At 39.9% G+C, this 20,157-nt stretch overlaps 3 protein-coding genes across 4 annotated transcripts; 1 reads left to right on the forward strand and 2 right to left on the reverse strand.

Annotated features, from left to right (window-relative positions):
* Window positions 1-771: 771 nt before the first annotated feature.
* Window positions 772-5,030, reverse strand: ndufs8b (NADH:ubiquinone oxidoreductase core subunit S8b). Of its 2 annotated transcripts, none has more exons than XM_053323882.1 (7): window positions 4,941-5,030; window positions 4,025-4,073; window positions 3,734-3,799; window positions 3,543-3,632; window positions 2,484-2,656; window positions 1,406-1,534; window positions 772-1,252 (listed from the first exon to the last, which is right to left on the reverse strand). In XM_053323882.1, exons 2-7 carry the CDS (start codon window positions 4,071-4,073, stop codon window positions 1,121-1,123), a joined length of 639 nt encoding a protein of 212 aa, XP_053179857.1. In that variant the 5' UTR covers window positions 4,941-5,030; the 3' UTR covers window positions 772-1,120. The 2 variants fall into 2 exon arrangements, with proteins under 2 accessions (XP_053179857.1, XP_053179858.1); XM_053323883.1 differs by having other exon boundaries at window positions 4,025-4,124.
* A 493-nt stretch (window positions 5,031-5,523) lies between these two features.
* Window positions 5,524-13,952, forward strand: tbc1d10c (TBC1 domain family, member 10C). The gene is made up of 11 exons (XM_053323637.1): window positions 5,524-5,541; window positions 5,967-6,101; window positions 7,568-7,667; window positions 8,031-8,138; window positions 8,645-8,751; window positions 8,998-9,112; window positions 9,328-9,393; window positions 9,492-9,681; window positions 9,917-10,077; window positions 10,710-12,758; window positions 12,867-13,952. The coding sequence occupies exons 2-11, from the start codon at window positions 5,971-5,973 to the stop codon at window positions 13,671-13,673; spliced, it is 3,834 nt and encodes a 1,277-aa protein (XP_053179612.1). The 5' UTR covers window positions 5,524-5,541; window positions 5,967-5,970; the 3' UTR covers window positions 13,674-13,952.
* Window positions 13,953-13,964: 12 nt separating this feature from the next.
* On the reverse strand, window positions 13,965-19,684 carry rad9a (RAD9 checkpoint clamp component A). Its single transcript, XM_053323874.1, has 12 exons — window positions 19,429-19,684; window positions 19,244-19,314; window positions 18,967-19,040; window positions 18,827-18,875; window positions 17,971-18,085; window positions 17,710-17,809; window positions 17,302-17,408; window positions 16,695-16,801; window positions 16,419-16,483; window positions 16,241-16,339; window positions 15,161-15,398; window positions 13,965-14,468 (listed from the first exon to the last, which is right to left on the reverse strand). The coding sequence occupies exons 1-12, from the start codon at window positions 19,460-19,462 to the stop codon at window positions 14,352-14,354; spliced, it is 1,176 nt and encodes a 391-aa protein (XP_053179849.1). The 5' UTR covers window positions 19,463-19,684; the 3' UTR covers window positions 13,965-14,351.
* Window positions 19,685-20,157: the final 473 nt, after the last annotated feature.

A 20,157-nucleotide genomic window follows, 5' to 3' on the forward strand; every position in this document is an offset into this window, starting at 1 on the left:
CACCCAGTATTACAGCTAATAAAGTATAGTATTGTAAGTACGTGTATTGCATGACTTAAGTGGAAAGAGTGCATTGGGGGCTGTTACTGACTTGCCATGTTTTCTTCCTTCAAAAAATATTAGGAATGCATTAACGATGTTTTCATTATTGATTCATCTGCGGATTGTTTATTCAGTATTTGATCTGCATAATATATTTAAAATATATAGTTATGATGCTCATCAAAAGTCCCTCAAGTCCACTGTCCAATTGCTTATTTTGCCCGACTAATAGACCCAAACTCAATTGCATCGGTGTAGATCAATTGATCTATTTATCGCTACTTGTCAGTGCTACATAATATTTAATAGCGGTTGAGGCTGGGCTGATATTACAGAACCTGCTTTAATTGCTGCTGCAACTATCAATTCTTTTATTTTTAATTGTTAATTAATCAACCTGTTAGTTGGTTATCCAAACTTGGCCATCACAAGAGTCTAAGGTGGTCTTCAAACTGCTTAATTTGACTGACTAGCGGTCCAAAACTCCAAAATACTTCATTTAAAGTGACACAAAACAGATCAAATCCTTGCATATTTAAAGATGAAATCAAATAATGTTTGCATTTTTGGTTGATGAATGACTTAAGCAATCAATTAAATAGAAACATTGTTGACTTTTCTGCTGTTTAGCTCTTCAATTAATGGACTAATAGTTTCAGAACTTGGTGCAATGTGACAAGAATGAGTTCAAGGTTGAAAATATGCTTTATTTCAGTATCTTTAGAGCTTCAGCAAAATTACATAAATATACTGCTTCGGAAATCTTGTGGCTATTAAATCAAATACAACATACTTTTAAAGTGCAGCAGGAAATCATTTATTACAGATTGTGCATTGGCTATGGATTAAAGATTATAAAATAAACATCATAAAGTACAATATCAACACAACATATATGATTGTGCGTGTTTGTTGGTATTTCTCCTTTCTGACTACATAATATGAGGTTGCAGGGCTTCACTGCTTGTATGGATAAATATAAAGCTACAAATAATCTCTGAAATGCATAGAAGGATTAGATGTATCATTTTCATGTCTGACACATCTTTGCGGGCAGTGCACAGATATAAGGGTCAGTTTATCTGTACAGGTAGTCCGCTTGTATGTTGGCTGCTATCTCAGCCTCCCATCGGTCTCCATTGTTAAGCAGCTTCTCTTTATTGTACAGCAGCTCCTCGTGTGTCTCTGTGGAGAACTCAAAGTTTGGACCCTGAGGGAGGAATTGAGAAAATGATTAATATTAAAATCAATGTCAAAATATAATGCCTAACTGCACTCATACAATGTGGAGTTTCTTGTTCTTCGTTAGGATTTTGATGGTGGATTGAGTGTCTGATGCCCTGTTTGATACACTTATTCTTACCTCAACAATGGCATCAACAGGACAGGCTTCCTGGCAGAAGCCACAGTAGATACACTTCGTCATATCAATGTCATAGCGCGTAGTTCTCCTGCTGCCATCGGCCCGAGTCTCAGCCTCAATGGTAATGGCCTGGCCTCGACAAAGGGAGCGAAGGGAGGAGACAAAACCAAAGTCAGATATACAGATATTTCACCACTGAATAAATTACAGCCGTAGCGGAAGGTATTGTGAGATTCAAGTCAAAGCATAAGCAACATCAACAGAATACACAATGTACTATGGGTATGATGTGAATAGTGAGCAGCATTCAAGTATTTGCAACATGAACGCCCTACAGTAGATAAATATCCTCACTTAAATGCATAAAGGCTTTGCTTATTGTTTTTGTAATTGCTGCATGTGCCACCAGATAAAGCAACATTTTCACAAATTTAAGACTACATTGCTCAATGTAATATTCTTTTCTACGTTAGAAGAAGGTGGTGTGTTTAAATGAGACAGAGAGAGAGAAAGAAGAAGACGCTACAATGACAGAATACCAGAAGAATTTGTGTTCTCTAAACCAATTTTACTAAAAAAATAAAAACCCTAAATGTTTTAAGATTATTGTCCATGCATCCCTCATTTGTTGCATACTTTATAGTAAACAAGAGTCTCCTGTAGCAAAGACAGATTTGAGTTACATTTTTCAGGCTCCAACTACTTTTTTTTTTTAATTATGTTTTTCAATTAATTAAACACATTTGTAAAATGTCTGAAAATGATGAAAAATGTCAATCAAAAATTCAAAAAAGTAAAAAAAAAAAATTAAAAGTAAATCCTCACAGTCAGCAAAGGCTTTTTTGTATTTTCTTTTTTGCTTAATAATTGACCTACATCTGAGTGAGAGGCGAGCTGTTTGAAGACGGTCTTCAAACAGTTCCAGAGGCTTTTTGATTGCAGATTACTTTTTTTAACAACTAATGTGCTAATTAACTTAGTGTTTCACCACTCAGAGTAATTTATAACGGTTTCCTAATATTCTGAACACAAATAGATTCATCTTAATTACAGGAAGTGAGTGTGAGTTTGTATTCACCTGAGCAGGGCAGATGGCCTCACAAAGCTTACAGGCAATGCAGCGTTCCTCTCCATTCGGGTAGCGGCGGAGAGCGTGCTCTCCACGGAAGCGGGGTGAGAGAGGCCCCTTCTCAAATGGATAGTTGATGGTAGCGGGCTCGCGGAACAGGTAACTCATGGTCATTCCCAAACCTGGAGGAAGATGTTTACAAAAAATGATGTGATGACTGACTTAAAGAGGGCTGGCATTGTTCTTTATTTTCCTTACTGTCAATAGAAGATCAAAACCAGCAAAGTCTCTGAATACTTTCCGACTTTCCTATCCTGTCTGAGGCACTCAGGTCCATCTGTTTATAAAAAGGCTGAGCAACATCTTACAGCTGAGCACTAGAGCAAACAAATTATTCATTTGTTGGCGCTTGTAAACAGTGTAAATAGTGCATTTTATTTTTTAAGTGCTAAGAGACAGGAAACATGGGTCGAGAGAGGGGTCTGACAAGTCCATAGCCAGAACTGAACTACAGGCTGAGGTGGACTGATTTTATTGATGATAGTTTGGGTATTTATTGTATTGGTTTGTTGGTAATGTGTTGTTACCGGTTCATATAGACTCCTGCATCTTTACTCTCTTTACATGAAACACTTCTATGGAAATACTAGTCTAAGATTAGATTTAGACTAGTCTTAAAGTGTTGGACTTCACTGTGTCATTCTTGAGATTTTGGAGTTGTACATCATTTAATATCCTCACTGTCATAGTGTCATGTAAACTGAACTAAAAAGATCATTTTCAGCTGGGAATTAATACACTTTTGATGCTTTAGAAAGTAATAAGACAAAAGGCTTTTGTATGTAGAATTGACTGAAATCAGATAATAAAGGCCCATCTATGTGTTTTTAATAATACATCACGCTTGGGCCACACAGACAATGCCTGCCAGTGATATAAACTCACTGATGAGTTTTGTCTTCTCAGAAGATTTGTTGTCAGTAAGAAAAATATAGAATACCACCAGGCTTATCCTTAAATCATGAGCATGATAAAGGCTATCTGCATGGAAATCGCAGAATGTGTGACCTCTAAAGAGTTCGGTCCATAGGAGAGTAGTGGCAGCCCGGTCAGTGATGGACCTCAGATCTGTCAGCTGCTCCTGAGCATTTACATACTCTGTAGAGAGAGACAATAGAGGGGGACAGGAGTTTATCAAAACAGTGGTCACATGGTCACTCCACTGAGAAATTCATGTATGAATAGCTCTCAGCACTCACTATAGCCCTCTCTCTGCACGCTGAGACTGAAAGGCCGCACAAGTACAGGACCATGTCCGAAGGCTCCTGGAGACAAATACAAACATGATGTGATGCCTCACTTCGTACAAATGGAAATATGTTCATATATATACATGTATGTGTACATACATATACATATGTATATATATACACGTGTGTGTGTATATATATATATATATATATATATATATATATATGTATACACGTGTGTGTATATATATATATATATATATCACTGTTTTAATGACACCTGCTTCAGTTTTAGCCTACCTGGCTTTGAGTAGCAATGGAGCAGACGCAGACTCAGTGCAGTAGACATCTGAGCAGAGAGGCAGAGGGAAAGTTGACAGGTAACAACTGAGTAGAGGAACTAAAATGTGACCAGTAGATACAGGAAACGTTATTGTTGCAACACTGAACAAGCTCTCCACTGAAAACAAAGGGAGGAGTGAGTGAGGGAGCGAGGTAGGCTGCCAGCTGACTGAGCACATGCATCCTATAATCTTGCGCCCCAAATCCCGGGTATTACGTCAGCGGTCTGCCACATTGACGGCATGCTGGCAGGATGGGAAGATCGGGAACACGTCCAGTTTATACGAATTGGGAGCGTTCAGATTAATGTAATATGGCTACACACAGTGCTAACACAGCAGCTGCGCCATATAAGTAGCCTACAAACTTGGCTAAATTAGCTATCTGTTGTTATCGCATCATAAATTAAATCCCATATAAATATATAATATAGTTTTACTGTCTCTAACAGGAGTGGTGTCACAATATGCTAGCGACTATGGCGAGTTTATACACACTTGTGGGAGTGATTCCCCTTGATTGGATGTTAAGTAGCTCTTATTTACGTATAACGTGAACGCGACATTATGAATAAACCCGTTAGCAAAATTTGGCTTCTCAAACGCTACGTTAGATTAAAGCAGACTTTACACTTTATTTTGAATTTATTTTACTTTATTCAGATTATAACTGTTCATAACACTACATTACATCTCCTGACTTGCGTATATACTTGCACATACGCGCCTCTCATCAGTCATATGGTCAATTTAGGATAATTTAGCAGAATAAGAGTAACGGCTACATTGATTTAACATGCTCTGTATTATTAAAGCTCAAAAGAATCGTCAGAAGTAATCAGGTCACATTTTTGATAATATTTTACGAGACTTACCTCAAGTTTTTGGTGAGCAGTAACAGGTAACTGGCACTTACTTAAGCACTTGTTCCCTGAACTGCGCAGTTATCCGCATGCTGCGTTCACTGCTCCTCGTTATTCTCTGCCTTCAGTTATGAAATCGAAAAACATCTGTAGTCTACATTTACTGATATTATTCACTTGATTTTATTAATTTCTCGCCGAAAAGCAGGCAGAATCAGCAAAGAGATTGTTCAGATAAGAGGAAGCACTGTAAAGGACATGTTTTTACATGTATTAGGCTACTAACTGTTATGACATGTTTGATGAATCATGTTCCACTTCCTTGGAGGGCTAAAAAGAAACAATACATTCCTTAAAAAGTCAATTGCTGCTACAATTTCTCGCACTGTTTGCAAGGCGGAAGTAGATTTCAGGCACATCATGCATGTGTAATACAGAGACACTGCAAGTGTGTTAAAGAGCAAATGAAGAGAGAGAGAGAGAGAGAGAGAGAGAGAGAGAGAGAGAGAGAGAGAGAGAGAGAGACAGAGAGGAAGTTTGTTTCATTGCTGGAGTCTGTCACACCTCACCTCTTCACTAACCGACTGATCAAACAGGACGGACATGTAAAAAGGTAACTCAATCTAAATGCCTTTTTTCTCTTTTCTCTCAGTCCTCTCAGTGTGGTCACATGTATTGTTGGATTAATGCAGAAAGTTGACTTAAACTACTTTATGTTAAAAACCCTACACTTATGTTAAAAACTGAGCCAGCAGACCTCAGAGCCCTGGCTGCAACAACAGAGGTTTCAAAGTATGACGATCATTGTTAACACATCATGAAGTGGAGAACGTTCACAGTCAGCATAAAGAGAAATGCATCGCACATGCAACTAACAGCAAAAACTTCAATATACTTGAGCCAGAGCAGCATTTTGAGACAGTATTGAGCATCTTTGATATATCTAAAGTCATATAATCATGACGATAGAGGGATGCACATGGTCACACTGAATGATGAGAGCACAACAACATTTCTTTGCCTCATCTTCCCTTTCAGTAAGATGTTGAGTCCATCAAGTCCAGCCCAGAAGAACGTCAGTGAAGAGGACAGCTCTGGATCTGATGCAGGGTCAGAGGTCGGTCTGGAGACAGACCGGTTTGGCTTCCTTCTGACCAATGGATCCACAGCTGGGTGAGCAGTTCCACATTTACTCTGCTGATCTTAAGCTTTGTAAAACCAGATATGTTTCAATTTTCAGGGAAAAATTTTTAAGTAGGAAGGGAGGTGTATGCAGAGGAAGTTGTTGAGATTACTCAGCTGTGTCTAAAGGCAGGCAAGACCCTGTAAAACCCTGAGTCCCTAAAATATAAAAGGTCCTAGAGAGGAAAAGCTGAATACACAAAAAGTAAACAACCAAAAACATTTTATTTCATTACTCAATCAAAATCAAGAGTGAAAACATTTTACTACTTGGATGCTTCTTAAACAGTTTATGTTTCACACTGATAAAAATACATGTTTTAGACTTTTCTTAAACTTTGTAAATATGTATAAATATTACTACTTTTCTGATCTGATGACTTAAAGGTTAATGTTAGTCGTTACTGCATGATTAATATGGTCTTTTACATGGTATTGTCATTACTACTTTTAGGATTGAAGGTTCTTTAAGTGGATGTAGAGAGATTGATGTATATTTTCACAGAACAAGTTATTTTCTTCCAAAGTAAGACCATGCAGTTGTAACGACACCATCAATTATAAACCAACATTTTTACGACAGAACAATATCTATCATTCAGGAAAGAAAGCCGCAGCTTTCAAACCCTTTATTTGACAGTAAAATGCACAGTGTAAATGTACAAAATGGGCCTCAAAGAACAAAATGTACTTGAACAGTGAAAGAAAACCTTGCATACACAGAAAAAAAGGCAGAAATACTTATTAAGTGGTCATATTTACAGGGTCATCTATAAAACTATATTGCAGAGGCTTGAAATCCATGATTACTTTGATTTAAATGTAAGAGAATTCATTTAAAAGCATGACAGACCTGAAACACAAAGCTGTGTCAGGCGTGTTTGAAGGCCAAAAAAAAAGCAAACACAACTCCACTATCACCAGACCTCGACCCAAATGAACATCTGTAGATATATTTGAAAAAGGAAGAGGCAAACATCCTGAAATATAGAATTCTTTCAGATTGAGTTCAAGGTGCGATTGTTTTTATTTTACTTTCATATAATACAATTAAACATTCAAACCTTTGTTCTTTTGACCACAAACTTATATGAGGTTTTCACTAACAATAAACCGGAGGACTGGACTGCAGATGAAGCATTGTAACGTCTGGATAAGACCTGCTGAACAAACTGTCGTCTTTACACTTTCCCCATTGATAACATCCTGACCTGTTGCTATGGAGACTTCACACCGCCACCGTGCGGTTTTCCTGTTTCCTGTCTTGTTTTTCGGATTGCTGTTTCTCTGTAATGACAACACACAAATGTGCATGCAGCAACTCTGCACACCGACTTAAAGGCATCCAGTTAAATGACAGTTTACAGTTAATGGATGACAAGTCTTTTTATTATAAACACATAGTTATTTTGGGTTTAAAATACTTATCTGTTGTTTTGTATGCTGTTTTGTGTCAGGAGTGTGGGTCCGCCCCCTGAGCTGGTTAGGCAGAGAGAGGCCAAATGGATCAACATCATTGGCCAATGGGAGCGCATCTTGTTAAAGAAGACCAGTAAGGTGTGTCTCATTAAATGTAACGGAGGTCAACTCCTACAGAAAGGTGATAGTTTTGTTTTCACAGAGCACATTTTGACACAGCAGGAGAATCATGGGTGTGAATAATGAAATTAATGACGGCTGCTTCAGTTTCAGGGTCCTGGTTTTGGGCGTGTAGGTTCACTGTCACACTGTCATGGCTTATGAGAATACTTGAACAGAGCCACCATTAATGTTATTAGTGACACCTGTGCTTTGACTGCTGTGACAAGTCAAGATGTCTGCTGTAGAAAAGATGACAATGAAAATATTGAGCTGCACCGCTAGTCATAGTCTTTTGCTGATGACTGCTCTGAGCTGAACCTGTGTCTCTGTTGTCAACAGGTCAAAGTGCAGTGTCAGAAGGGCATCCCGGCCTCACTTAGAGCTAAGTGCTGGCCTCTGCTGTGTGGAGCTTCTGATAGGATGAAACAGAACGAAAAACTCTACCAGGTTAAAAAACTGTTTACTGTCGTTGTAGTAAATGCTTTCAAATTGAGCACCAACAACTATCGATGTCAGGACTGAAAAATGTATTGTTTCAGCATCAAAATCCCATCGTAAGAAATGTAAAGGATGGTACTGAAACCATTAGTTGATTCATTGCGTGCCATAAAGTTAAAGTTAATTGCCAACAAATCTCTGGTTCCAGATTCTGCAGTGTGAGGATTTCCTGCTATTATTTGTTTTAAATCATTGCAAACTTGATTGTTTTGGGTTTTTAATGGTCTGTACATCACTTGTGATGGGCAGGCATCACTATTTTCTGACCTTTTTCTCATAGAGAAATGAATTGATAAATCAAAAGATGATTAACAGCTCAAAATGAAAGTAGTCATTAGCTGCATTAAAAGAAACATTATTAATTAATTAAGAAAAATTATTTCTATAGTCCTTTAAGTAAAAACAGTTGTGTGTTTGTAGCTGTTCACTTTAAGTAACTTTCATCTCTGTGCCAGGCTCTGGACTCGCAGCCTGCTCTGCAGAACTGGGTGGATGTGATTGAGCGAGACCTAGATCGACAGTTCCCTTTTCATGAGATGTTCATTTCTAAGGACGGACATGGGTGGGCAACATTTCTGCTCCTTTCTGTTGACAAAAGTCACAGAACAGTCATTCACTCAACCTCAGCTGCTACCTGTTCCTCTTTACATTTATGCTTTACATGTGTTCTTTGGCTCATTTTGTTGCAGAATAAAAACGTTATAGTTCATTCAGCAGGTGTTTTTTATCTAAACATGATTGTGACATTTAAACTTGTGGTTTTTATGTGACTGATTACTGAGGTGTGTGTTTGTGTTTGTGTGTGCAGGCAACGTGGTTTGTTCCGGGTGTTGAAAGCCTTCACTCAGTACAAACCAGACGAGGGTTACTGCCAGGCACAGGGACCAGTGGCTGCAGTACTGCTGATGAACATGCCTGCTGAGGTAGCAATCAATAACACAGTTTACCCTTCTGTTGCATAAAGAAGCTGCAAACCCCAAAAAACCTGAAGCATCTTATTAATCTGGGGTTTAAAAAAGAAACAAAAAACTGATCTACCCTGAGGAAAATGACAGTATATAATGTGTAAATGTATTGTGGCACCTGAAGTCACCTGATTTCTTCTTATGTGCTCCCTCACCTCGTGTGACCTTGTTAGGAGGCTTTTTGGTGTCTGGTGCAGATCAGTGAGCAGTACCTGCCTGGGTACTACAGCCCTCTACTGGTGAGGACCCTCAGGTTCCCGTACATGTAAATATACACTACACGTACACATCCATTGGATCTGTGTTATCCTAAACTGTCTGAGCATGTGTTGTATAGGAAGGAGTCCTGTTTGATGCAGCCATGCTGAACTGGGTTTTGAAGAGGTCGTGTCCAGCTGCACACAAACACCTGCAGCACCACGGCGTGGAGCCCCTCATGTTCGCCACTGACTGGCTGATGTGTCTGTTCACTCGCCACCTGCCCTTCAACACACTGCTCCGAGTCTGGGACCTTTTTTTCTGCTATGGTATGTCCTAAAGCATCGTCTGACAGTCATGCAGTCAAAAACAAATAAACTGCATCAGATTACTTCATGGAAGGGAGGCAACTTAACATGTTAGATCTAAAAAATATCTACAGCATATGATGCAACTGATATGGTGCCTGTTGTGCCAACTGTCATTTCTAGCTACTATTTAGAAGTGTCTCTCAACAGCTCTTACACCTCTCTCTGTCTCCCTCCTCCTCTCTTGGTGTTGCAGGAGTGCGGGTGCTCCTCCAGGTGGCAGTGGTGCTGGTGCGTCGGGTGCTGGGCCGAACTGACCAGAGGAAGCAGTGCCCGGGGCAGATGGAGACTCTGGAGAAGCTGAGGGCTGTCAGGGAACAGGTTCAAGACAATGAAGACGAGGCCTTCATAGTAGAGGTATTAATGAGGCATGAGGCCAACACTATGAGAATCTGGTTTACCAGCTGTGAGTTCAAGCAACACAATTTTAGTGGAAATTGACAAACTATCAGGAAACTGACTGCAAAAAACACTGGACAGCATGATGCTAAAGACTACAGCTAAATGTTTTTATGCTTGATTTTTTATTATATCATCTTACGTATGGGATGACATAATGATAGTGACAATAATAACAGAAGAAAGAACAACATCCATATCACAAACACAAAAAATTAAGGACAACCAGTCTTTATGTAACTCTGCAAAGCTGGTGTATGATTATCTATGAATGGTAAAATAGAAAAAATGGTAAAAAGGATTTATACTATCCATTTTATCTATCTTGCAATGTATAAATAATTTGTCGTCATCCATCTCATGGAAAAATATTTCAAGATTATGTGCTTTTGTCATGCATGCACTTTTTTGAGCTTAAAGGGTGCAAGTAAGTCTTAAAGTATTGTATTTCTTTGTGTTTTCTGTGTAGTACTACATAAATTATAAGGTAATACTGTACATTTGTACAACTGTTTATCGTCTACAGTTTTGAACATCACAGTAAAACAATCATGAGACCAATGTTTTGCTGTTTTTTCTTCCCTTCTCAGGTGTGCTCAGTGCCGCTGTCAGCCAAAGATCTGGAGAGACAGACAGAGAAGGCATTACAAACGTGGAGAAAAGATAGGCCCTCATCCACCTTTGACCCCAGAGGTCGCTGCCAGGGATATCGGATGGCATTGGAGAGGGCTCGGAACAATGAGGAGGAACGGGATAGGAAGGAGAGAGAGCAAGGGAACCTGTCTGTCCCTCTCACTCGCTCAGCCTCCACCCTTTCGTTGTCTCCATCGCTCCTTCACAAGAGGTGGAGGAAAGGGGGAAAAGCTAACGCTGGCGAATGGGCAGGTGGAGGTAAAGTTGTCAGACATCTTTCAATGGGAGCAAAGGAGGACTTAGGAAGCTGGACTGATTTAAGTTTTAAGAAAGTACAGGGTGTTCAGGAGGAGGATGATGTAATTTCAGAGGAAAATAAAAACCTGTTAGAGGAACCCAAAGAAATGGACGAGAGCAAAAACATACCAACACAACTTGTAGAAGAGACAGAAAAAGTGCCCATTAAACCACTGGAGGCTGAACAAACAGAAAAGGAGGAAAGCCAACAAAGAGGGACAGTAGAAAGGACGTTGCAATCCAAACAGACAGTGAACACAGCAGAAAAGGACACAAATGTGGAGACAGAAGAAACCAAAAGTCCGGCAGGAGCTCAGTTTGTTGAAAAAATATCAGTTGAACATACCTCTGAACAAAGGGAGGAGCAGGACTTTAACATCCAGTCACAAGTCCAACATCAGGAAATTGAGGGCAATGACACAAAGGAAGAGATGGAAAAGCAGGTGAAAGAAAGTGAACATACAGTTACTGTGGAGGAAAATCAGACCGAGGTAGAGAAAGATGCAGATCCAGACATAAATGTGGAGACGCAGGTAAAATTGAGGACAGAGGTGGATGTGAAACTCGAGGAGAGGACAGAAACTGAAAACGTGCAACAGATACATGTGGCCACAGTCCCAGAAGTAAGAGTAGAGGTTGAGCTACAAACAAGACCACAGACAAGGGTAGTCTCAGAGGAAGACAGCAATACTGAAGCTGATAGTGTTAAAAACCAAAATCAATCATTAGAGAAAGAGACACGACAGCAACGGCAAGACACAGAGACAGAAAAAAGCTCAATGGGAGATACATTTGAAGTTAAATACCACAACAATGAGTCATTAGCAGAAATAGATGTGAAAGAAGATTCCCATACTCAACCAGAGACAGAAATTAATGTGCTGCCACAGACTCAAGAGACGGAAGAAACACAGGACCAACTGCAGACTGATGTAGAAACTGATTCAGAACAACCTGATACGCTTCCTCTCAATGAGACAAACACAGAGAAAGAACCAATAATACTGCCTTCGCCTGAATGCATCCATGACAAAGACGACACAGATGTTGCGGCAGTGGCTGAAGACACAAAACCTGTAGTAGAAATACCAGCAGCAGATGAGACAGTGACAGTGACAAGTGAAGTGTTTGCTCAAAGTTCAGAGAAAGAAAGAGATACAGCAGGGTCTGAACCTGCACAGGAAGAAGAAGAACTTAATTTGACTGTACACTCAGAGGCAGAAGACGACAACGACACCGGTATTTGTGATCAAACACAGTTAGAAGTAAAACCAACAGAGACAAAAGTGGAGGCTACAGACTCCGCAGCACCTCCAGAGGAGGAGGAGACTTCAACACAGCCTGTCCTGAACATCACCTCTGAGCCTGACGGGAGTTTAGTCCAAATAAGTTCCACTGAGCAGCCTGCACCTGAACAACCACAGAGCCAGGTCAACATAGGTCCTGTGGAGGAGGAAAAAAGCATAGATCTTCAAGAAGACACAGCAGTCCAAATAAGTGCCATTGAGCAGCCTGCACCTGAACAACCACAGAGCCAGGTCACCATGGCTCCTATGGAGGAGGAAAAAAGCATAGATCTTCAAGAAGATACAGCAGTTCAAATAAGTGCCATTGAGCAGCCTGCACCTGAACAACCACAGAGCCAGGTCAACATAGGTCCTGTGGAGGAGGAAAAAAGCATAGATCTTCAAGAAGACACAGCAGTCCAAGTAAGTGCCATTGAGCAGCCTGCACCTGAACAACCACAGAGCCAGGACACCATGGCTCCTGTGGAGGAGGAAAAAAGCATAGATCTTCAAGAAGACACAACAGGAGAGGACTGTGTATTCATTTCTTCTCAACCAACAGAACAGGTCCAAAACAAAGATGATTCTCACCTTGCAAAAGAGCAGACCGAGCCCAATGACAGTGGTGTGAGACAAGCTTCTAGGCATAGCAGCAGCCGCTCTTCTGGTGATGTTTGTGTCCGCAAGTCGTCCAGTTCCCACAGATTAGCACGCAGGCTTTCTGAAGATCTCTTCACCTCCCCACAGAAAACTAATCAATCTATCCCCTGTCAGCCAGACCAAGTCAAAAATATTGAATCTCAATCAACCCCTGAAGCTCTAAACCCAACCTCAACTGCCCCAGTTGAGTCTCTAGAAGTCACCTCGCCATCGTCCACAGAAGTGACTGAGGCAACTGCAGTGCAACAGGAGATGGGGAACAACCCCCCAAAGCGTTTTGGTCTCTTCCGCAGACTGAGAGGAGAGCAGCCTAAAAAAGCCAAAGCAAAGGTGACACCCAAAATGCAAGTCCCTAAGATCTTGATTCAGGACTTCAGTGACCAAACAGGGACAGGGAAACCAGTCGAGGAAGAAGTGGAGGAGAAGCTGAGCTCCAGGGAGAGGAGGAGGAGGCGGAGGGAGCAAGAAAGGAGGGAGAAAGAGGAGGAGAGACTCAGGAAGAAGAGACAGAAGGAACTAGAGAAGGAAAGGGAGCGAGAGAGGAGGAAACCACAGACGAGGGGGAAAAGTTTCCAAGTGCAAAGAGAGAAAGACAGCACTGATGCTCCTCAGCCTGCAAAGACTGGCTCACAGACACTTAGACATAATTCTGCTTCTTATGCTGAATCTTACTTTTGACAGACATTTCTTTATTGTAGGGCAGGAAGGAGGGGGACTGGAGCACACAGTTATAGTTTAAAGTTTGATTAGTTGCTATTCTCACTGACGAGGACATATTGTGTGTCAAAATGTTAGTTGCTGCGCATTATTAAAAGCTTTTATTATAACTGTCTACTCAAGACCTCATCCCTCGAGAGCCCATCTGTTGAGACAGCAGTTTGGGGCGCAGAAATACTCTCAGCTTAAATCTTTTTATACTTGAAACATTTAACATGTAAATAAATAAGAAATGTTGTTTACATATTTTGAAAAATATGTTTGTTTTATTTCGAGGAACTTTTTTTCACTGCATCTTGATCACAAACTGAAGACTTTCAATGAAAACAAACAGGAAGTGCCTCATGTCTAGTTTCACATAATCCCAACATTCACATTATAGTCCAAATAAAAAGCTGAGGATGCCAGCAGTGGCCATGCTGTTCTGTACTGTGGATCCTGCCCAGATTAAATAGAAAAAAAATTCACAGTACAATACTTGTACGATCTGGTAAGGTTTGAAAATCAGGGTTTATGGTGTCCGTTTCTGTGTCTTCAAATACTCCAGATGGCGTGGTGTAAAAGTTTTAATAAGTGCCCAGACACATACACCTATTTTCAGGTGAGTCCATCTCTCTCATGGCATCTATCAGTCCACTGTCAGTCTCCTGGCGTGTCATCCTCACTGTCACTGGCGAGCACTTCTTGATTCGTAAGTGGCTGAGTGCTCATCTGAGAAGATGGGGGAAGCACCGATCCAAAGAACAACGAACAGAACTGCAAGAGGATTAAAAAAAAAATTATAAGAATTTTTGATTCTAGTATAAAACAAAAGTAGTTTCTGCTGGTAACACCCAGCTAATTATCACTTAGACTCATGTTTAAAATCTACAGATATGTTTGTTAGAAAGTCTAAACATGGTTTATTTTATTGTAGCCAAAAACAAGATGCACATGCAGTTTGATCTGATCATAATCTTGTAATTAATACATCAGCTGTGAAGTTTGTGCACCCTGACATCAATATAAAAATAACTAGAAAAGAAAAAAAAACATCTTGTGTGTGCAGTATAATAGTTCTTCTTAGATTATGAACATCTTGCAGTGTGCAAACAGTCTCATCTGTCTGTCAGTGTTACAGTGTGTATGAGGACCTCGATTAGATGATGACTGTTGCAATTCATTGTTGATGGTTTGAAAGTGCGTTAAGGTTGAGAGAGTCATACTTGTTTTATGTAGTTGCAATCTTTCATAATTCTAATATTATGCCATTTGTCATTCTGCCAAATTAATGCCACAATGACATGCAATTAGACAGTTCATCTTGTAATCCATTTTCAGATATATGTTCTTCTAGCTGAACCTTTTAATTGTGCCTTATTAAAACATATAATTTGATCTTTGTTTTAGGAAAAGAATCACCACCCCTGAATCATGTGACTTCCAATCCTGCCAAAGCTAAATCTGACCTTCTTGTTAGGTGGTTTATCTGTATCAGATGTTTCATCTTCCTCCTCCACTTCACTATGTAGCCTCGTCCTATGGCTAGCTGCAGCAGGTTGTTTTGAGCACGTGGAATCAGCTATTGGGGTTGTGGGTGGACCTGACGTAGAGGGGCCTGGTGCAATGCTGGTATCCATGGCAATGAGGTAGGAATCCATGTCATCATTCATGAAGTCATCAGGAGGGGGCGGCGGTGTGCGTACACTGAGGAGAGGAAGTCAGAAACTTGATATGAACAAGGAAGAAGAACTCACATTGTGCCTCTTACATATATTTTTTCCTAATCCAAAAAAAGAAAAAAGGCAACAATAATAAACAGGTTTCCCAATAATGATGCAGCTGCCTTCACTCCCTTCTCCAAATACTATATATAACATTTTGCCATGATAACAGTGTAACTCTTAGTATGATACTGAAAATGAAAAATGACAAATAAAGAGAGGTAACCTTGTTAATCTGAGTGGATTTTTACTTTTGATATAAGGCAGGGAATCTTCATCATTTGTCCTGTTCATTTATTATATTAAGATACAGTTGGTTTCAACTTTGTAAGTGTTGTCCTTTTTTTGGCCCAGCCTTCTTGATATGTTAGGTATTTTGGCAATGTTAAAAATCCAGCCCCACTAATATCCCATGTATCACACATGCTGCACTCTATAACCTCTTTAAATGATACATTTTAAGGGCCACAAAGTCACTGTCAATATTGATAAGTATTTTGAGGCCAACCAACAGACCATAAACAGTTTAACAAATAGTTAAAACCTCCACCGCCCACAACTGCACTCTACTCAAAAGATGCCCAACATGGCAGCTTCTAAACAGTTGTATTCAGTTTTCTTCTTGTCCACCAGGGAGCGTGGTATATCTACCGGATAAATGCTGAGGATATCCTGCCTCACACTGAGCCGAAGAAGCCATTTGGATAAACAGCAAAATAGTTTAAAAAGGTATTTGGTTTTGCTATTAGCATTTTCTAAGACTCATTGACAACTTCTAGGCAGATTGTTTTTCCCACACCATTCACTTTTCTTTGTTTTTTTTACCATTCAGTGTTGTTTTTACGTAGGCTGGCATCTTCAGAGAGCGTGGCCAGCACAAAGTTTCCCTCCAGGACACTGTCTGTTACTGAAAGCACCACAGGACTGACACACACACAAAATGTCAATATAAGGTGATGAAACAAGTGATCAATTATCATCAGTTGTAAGTGAATTTGCTCACCTGCCTGGCTCATCAAAGTATATAGAAATAGGGAGACCTGTAGACTCTGCAAACACTAACAAACCCTGCAGGAGAGATATCAATGAATAATTTAACAAGCCTGATAAGTAAATCAATGCAAGGAAAAAAGATAAACCACAGCACACGTTAAGCTGCCCACATAGGACTTCTCTGATCAATTCCCTGAACTACAACTACCACCACTTGACTAATCCTACTGTACTTTTTCTCCATCACAACCCCCCCCCCCCCCCCTCTCTTTCTCCTCTATCTCACCCGTAGTTCCTTCAGACAGAAGGTGACACTGTTGTGAGCTTGGGCGGCAAAATGGTCAAACTCATCTGAGGCCAGACACAGTTCTGTCAGCATGGCCTTGGACTGCTCTGAGAGAGTAAGACAAAAGCAAATGAGTAAAAATCAAGAGTCAGGTGAAGACGAAAAAAGGTTTAAAAACCTGGAACATAACTACCTTTTTTTTATTAATCTAATATTCACTAATCACAACAAAGACACATTTTCTGTTAACTTAGAGAATAAGGATATATTGACTAATGATGACACAGTGGTGTATTGGGGGTACTGCAGGATTCATTTTTCTTTTTTATGTAATATTTATTAATGTCAGTAACAGCAACAGACTTAATAGTTAATAAATTAGTAAATGCAGTTAAAACCGATCAAGCACTGTCTATTTTTTTCATATATTTTGTTACAATTATGGTTTAAATTAAGTTGTTCTTAAATTATCCAACGCTAAACTCTTCTAGTTGATGCTTTTGAAACTTCATTGCTTATGATTTTAAAGAAATAATAATAATTTAAAGAATTTCAATAACCACAATGTCTTATTTGTAAATACAGGCATGGAGAGCTGTGCAGTTACCTGCTTCTTCCTCCACATGGTTCCTGACCCACATCCTTTCATCACTCACTGACACAGTCACTTCTTCCAGAGACGGCGGGAAGTGCACGACTGTGTCCACTAGCAGCCTAAGAGTGAAGGGAAAACAAAAAGGACACGGAGTGAGTTAGCAGCTAGGACAAGTCCATTTTGTAAAATAAATTTCACTATGTTTGCTAAATTTTATTCATTTATTCATGTAATTGTCCAGCTGTGGTCTACAAAAATATGTTTCTGCCTTAATGATCAATTTTCTTCCAATGCCTATTACCAGGAAATTGGAAAACCAAATGCAAATATTGCATAGATGACATTAGAAGGTCCAATACAGAAGGAAAATACACAGGTTCTTTTTATAGAAAAGAGTGTAGAGTGAAAGATTTGACAGACCTTGGCTGGGCTCTGAATATGTTAGCACAGCTGTCTTTATCAAACACTGCCTGTAAGCTTTCACTGTCTTGGAAAGACAGATTATGCGTCTTCAGGAGGCCTGCAGAGAAAACATGACACACAAACACTTACAATTATGTAGATCACAATGCAATTAATGCCTGATGTGCTAATTAATGAAAAAGCCTCTCAGTGTAAAGTGAGAGGCAACCCTTTTGCAAAGCATTGTCAACAGATGTTGAGGAAGTGATGCAATGATACCGTGTTTGCAGTGCAATGTGAAGGTCAGGCGGTTCTTCTGCCCATCCAGCTCAATGTGACACTTTTCCACTGTCTTCTCAAGAGACGCCAGAGACCTGAACACTGCCTGCACACTCTGACTCACACACAGAGGAACAAATTAAGAGAATGAAACAATGTATACACAAGGACATGACAATTGATATGTTAGTATAGACAGCAAAACAATCCCAATTTAAGCTAATTTTAGGACACATCTGAAGACATTTCAGAAATTAACTTTATTCTGAACACTACACATTTCACCATGCACTATTTACTATATAGCACTACAATGCATTTTCACACTAGCTGTACCCTGTCAAATTACTGCCATGTACAACAGTTAAACAAGGAAGTATTGAGGTTTTGCAAATTTCACACCAAGTTAACCACAGGGCTGTACCATTACAGGAAAGATAGCATTTGAAGCACAGTTCAGACAGTCTGATGTTCATTTATTAATCAGCCTCAGCTTTGAAATGTGCCTTTTGACGAAGAGCTTTATAAGAAACTGTATTTTATACTGCAGATCAGTGAATCTTAACTAGTAGTACATGTAGATAAGTACCACTCGATCTTTCTGTATTGCATTAAAAAAGCTCAAATTGTGTATAAATAACTGTGTTAAGAGTTTGAAATCCATTAAAAAAGAACACCTTTAGAAATAAACAGGTGGTGTTAATGAATCTTGGGCTCATCTGACTGGTATTTTGAATATGTCAGACAATAAAAGTGATTGGGAACCACCAATGCAGTCCATGTAAATGTTGTGAATGAGACATAAACTGGATACACCAGACGAAGGATTATGGCTCGCCTCTTTCTTTTAACACACCTTTATTGCCATCTTGCAGCGGAAGGCGTGCCCACTTGGGATGGTGTACCTGAACAGAAAATAAGAGCTAAGTTACCACCCAGAAATGAGACCAAAAAAAAAACGCAATGTTCATCGACTCATACTCTTTCTATCTGCACCTGGTGAAGAAAAGTGGTGCGAACAGGAAGCAAGCATATGCCGACCGAGAGGAGTTCACAGACCGCAGGGCCAGCTACGAGAGATAGAGATAGAGAGAGAGAGAGAGAGAGAGAGAGAGAGAGAGAGAGAGAGAGAGAGAGAGAGAGAGAGAGAGAGAGAGAATAACCCAAATCAGTCATATTCAGTGACACGAAGTGTGCACAAACAGGAAGCAACATGACAGCACGAATGGCAGGAGGAAGGATGGGTGTATAAAACAGTATCAGATAGGCTCACCCCATCTTCCTGAGGCTCCACATAGAGCTCATCACCGATCCTGGACAAGGACTGGATGGCTTTGGCCAGCACTGGACGGTACGCACACACACACACACAACATAAGTCATATGAACTACTACTTAATGTCGTATACTGGTGTTACAGCTAAAGACAGTGTTGAAAAGATAAGAAATGTGTGCAACCTTTCACGTTTCCACCCGTCACGACGCAGTCCATGACCGCAGAATTAACAGCTAAGTTACTACTTTTCCTTTAAGTTAGCAAACTACGGCTAAAAGTTAGCAGACACTCGTGAACCACATGAGTTTTAACAGTCTGCACATCGAGCAGAAATACACCTCGTACTGAAAGCATGCTCCCTTTAAATCATAGCTTTATATTATAAGTGTTATTTTCGATAAGCGGTATCTTGCGCTGATCTCGGCGTTGTTGTTTACGCCGCCGCCATAACCCGCTTCCGCACTGTCGGCCAATCAGAGCAGCAGTAAGTCAAAGGGGGCGTGTTTTACTACGCGCATGTGCAGTTTTATTTTACAGTTGCATGTTAATCAAAAATAAACTGTAGTTAGTTATTCACAAAAGGCTTTATTCGAAAGATGTTAATGAGGTACGTTTTATTCTTGAATTTATTCAATATGAGACTGTGGAAGATATTGAACTATCAGAGCCAGAATCATCTTAATTGGCCAAGTATGTTTATGCATACAGGGGAATTGACTCCGGTTTGGGTTGGCTCTCGCACAAAAAAAATAACAACACACCAATTTTCAGAAGTATACAAAAATACAAACTATATAGAAGTGAAACCATTTCTGTGGACAGTAAACAAGATACAAATAGTGCAAAGAGGAGAGTGCAAGGACTGCTGAGATGAATATTATATGTTTGGGTTTTTGTTTTTTTAAAAGACA

The sequence above is a fragment of the Scomber japonicus genome, chromosome 8 (assembly GCF_027409825.1).
Source record: "Scomber japonicus isolate fScoJap1 chromosome 8, fScoJap1.pri, whole genome shotgun sequence".
NCBI classification, from domain to species: domain Eukaryota; kingdom Metazoa; phylum Chordata; class Actinopteri; order Scombriformes; family Scombridae; genus Scomber; species Scomber japonicus.

Bases quoted from the DNA above. Each gene is read 5' to 3' on its own strand.
- ndufs8b (XM_053323882.1), bottom strand. From the start codon at position 4,073: ATGTCTACTGCACTGAGTCTGCGTCTGCTCCATTGCTACTCAAAGCCA. The intron at 3,800-4,024 runs GTAGGCTAAAAC...ATTTGTCTCCAG, and splicing joins CCATTGCTACTCAAAGCCAG to GAGCCTTCGGACATGGTCCT. The intron at 1,253-1,405 runs GTAAGAATAAGT...TTCCTCCCTCAG, and splicing joins CTGTTGATGCCATTGTTGAG to GGTCCAAACTTTGAGTTCTC.
- tbc1d10c (XM_053323637.1), top strand. From the start codon at position 5,971: ATGTTGAGTCCATCAAGTCCAGCCCAGAAGAACGTCAGTGAAGAGGAC. The intron at 9,394-9,491 runs GTGAGGACCCTC...TGTGTTGTATAG, and splicing joins GGTACTACAGCCCTCTACTG to GAAGGAGTCCTGTTTGATGC. The intron at 9,682-9,916 runs GTATGTCCTAAA...TTGGTGTTGCAG, and splicing joins GGACCTTTTTTTCTGCTATG to GAGTGCGGGTGCTCCTCCAG.
- rad9a (XM_053323874.1), bottom strand. From the start codon at position 19,462: ATGGACTGCGTCGTGACGGGTGGAAACGTGAAAG. The intron at 17,810-17,970 runs GTATCATTGCAT...TTTTCTCTGCAG, and splicing joins CACATTGCACTGCAAACACG to GCCTCCTGAAGACGCATAAT. The intron at 16,802-17,301 runs GTAACTGCACAG...TTACTCTCTCAG, and splicing joins CCATGTGGAGGAAGAAGCAG to AGCAGTCCAAGGCCATGCTG.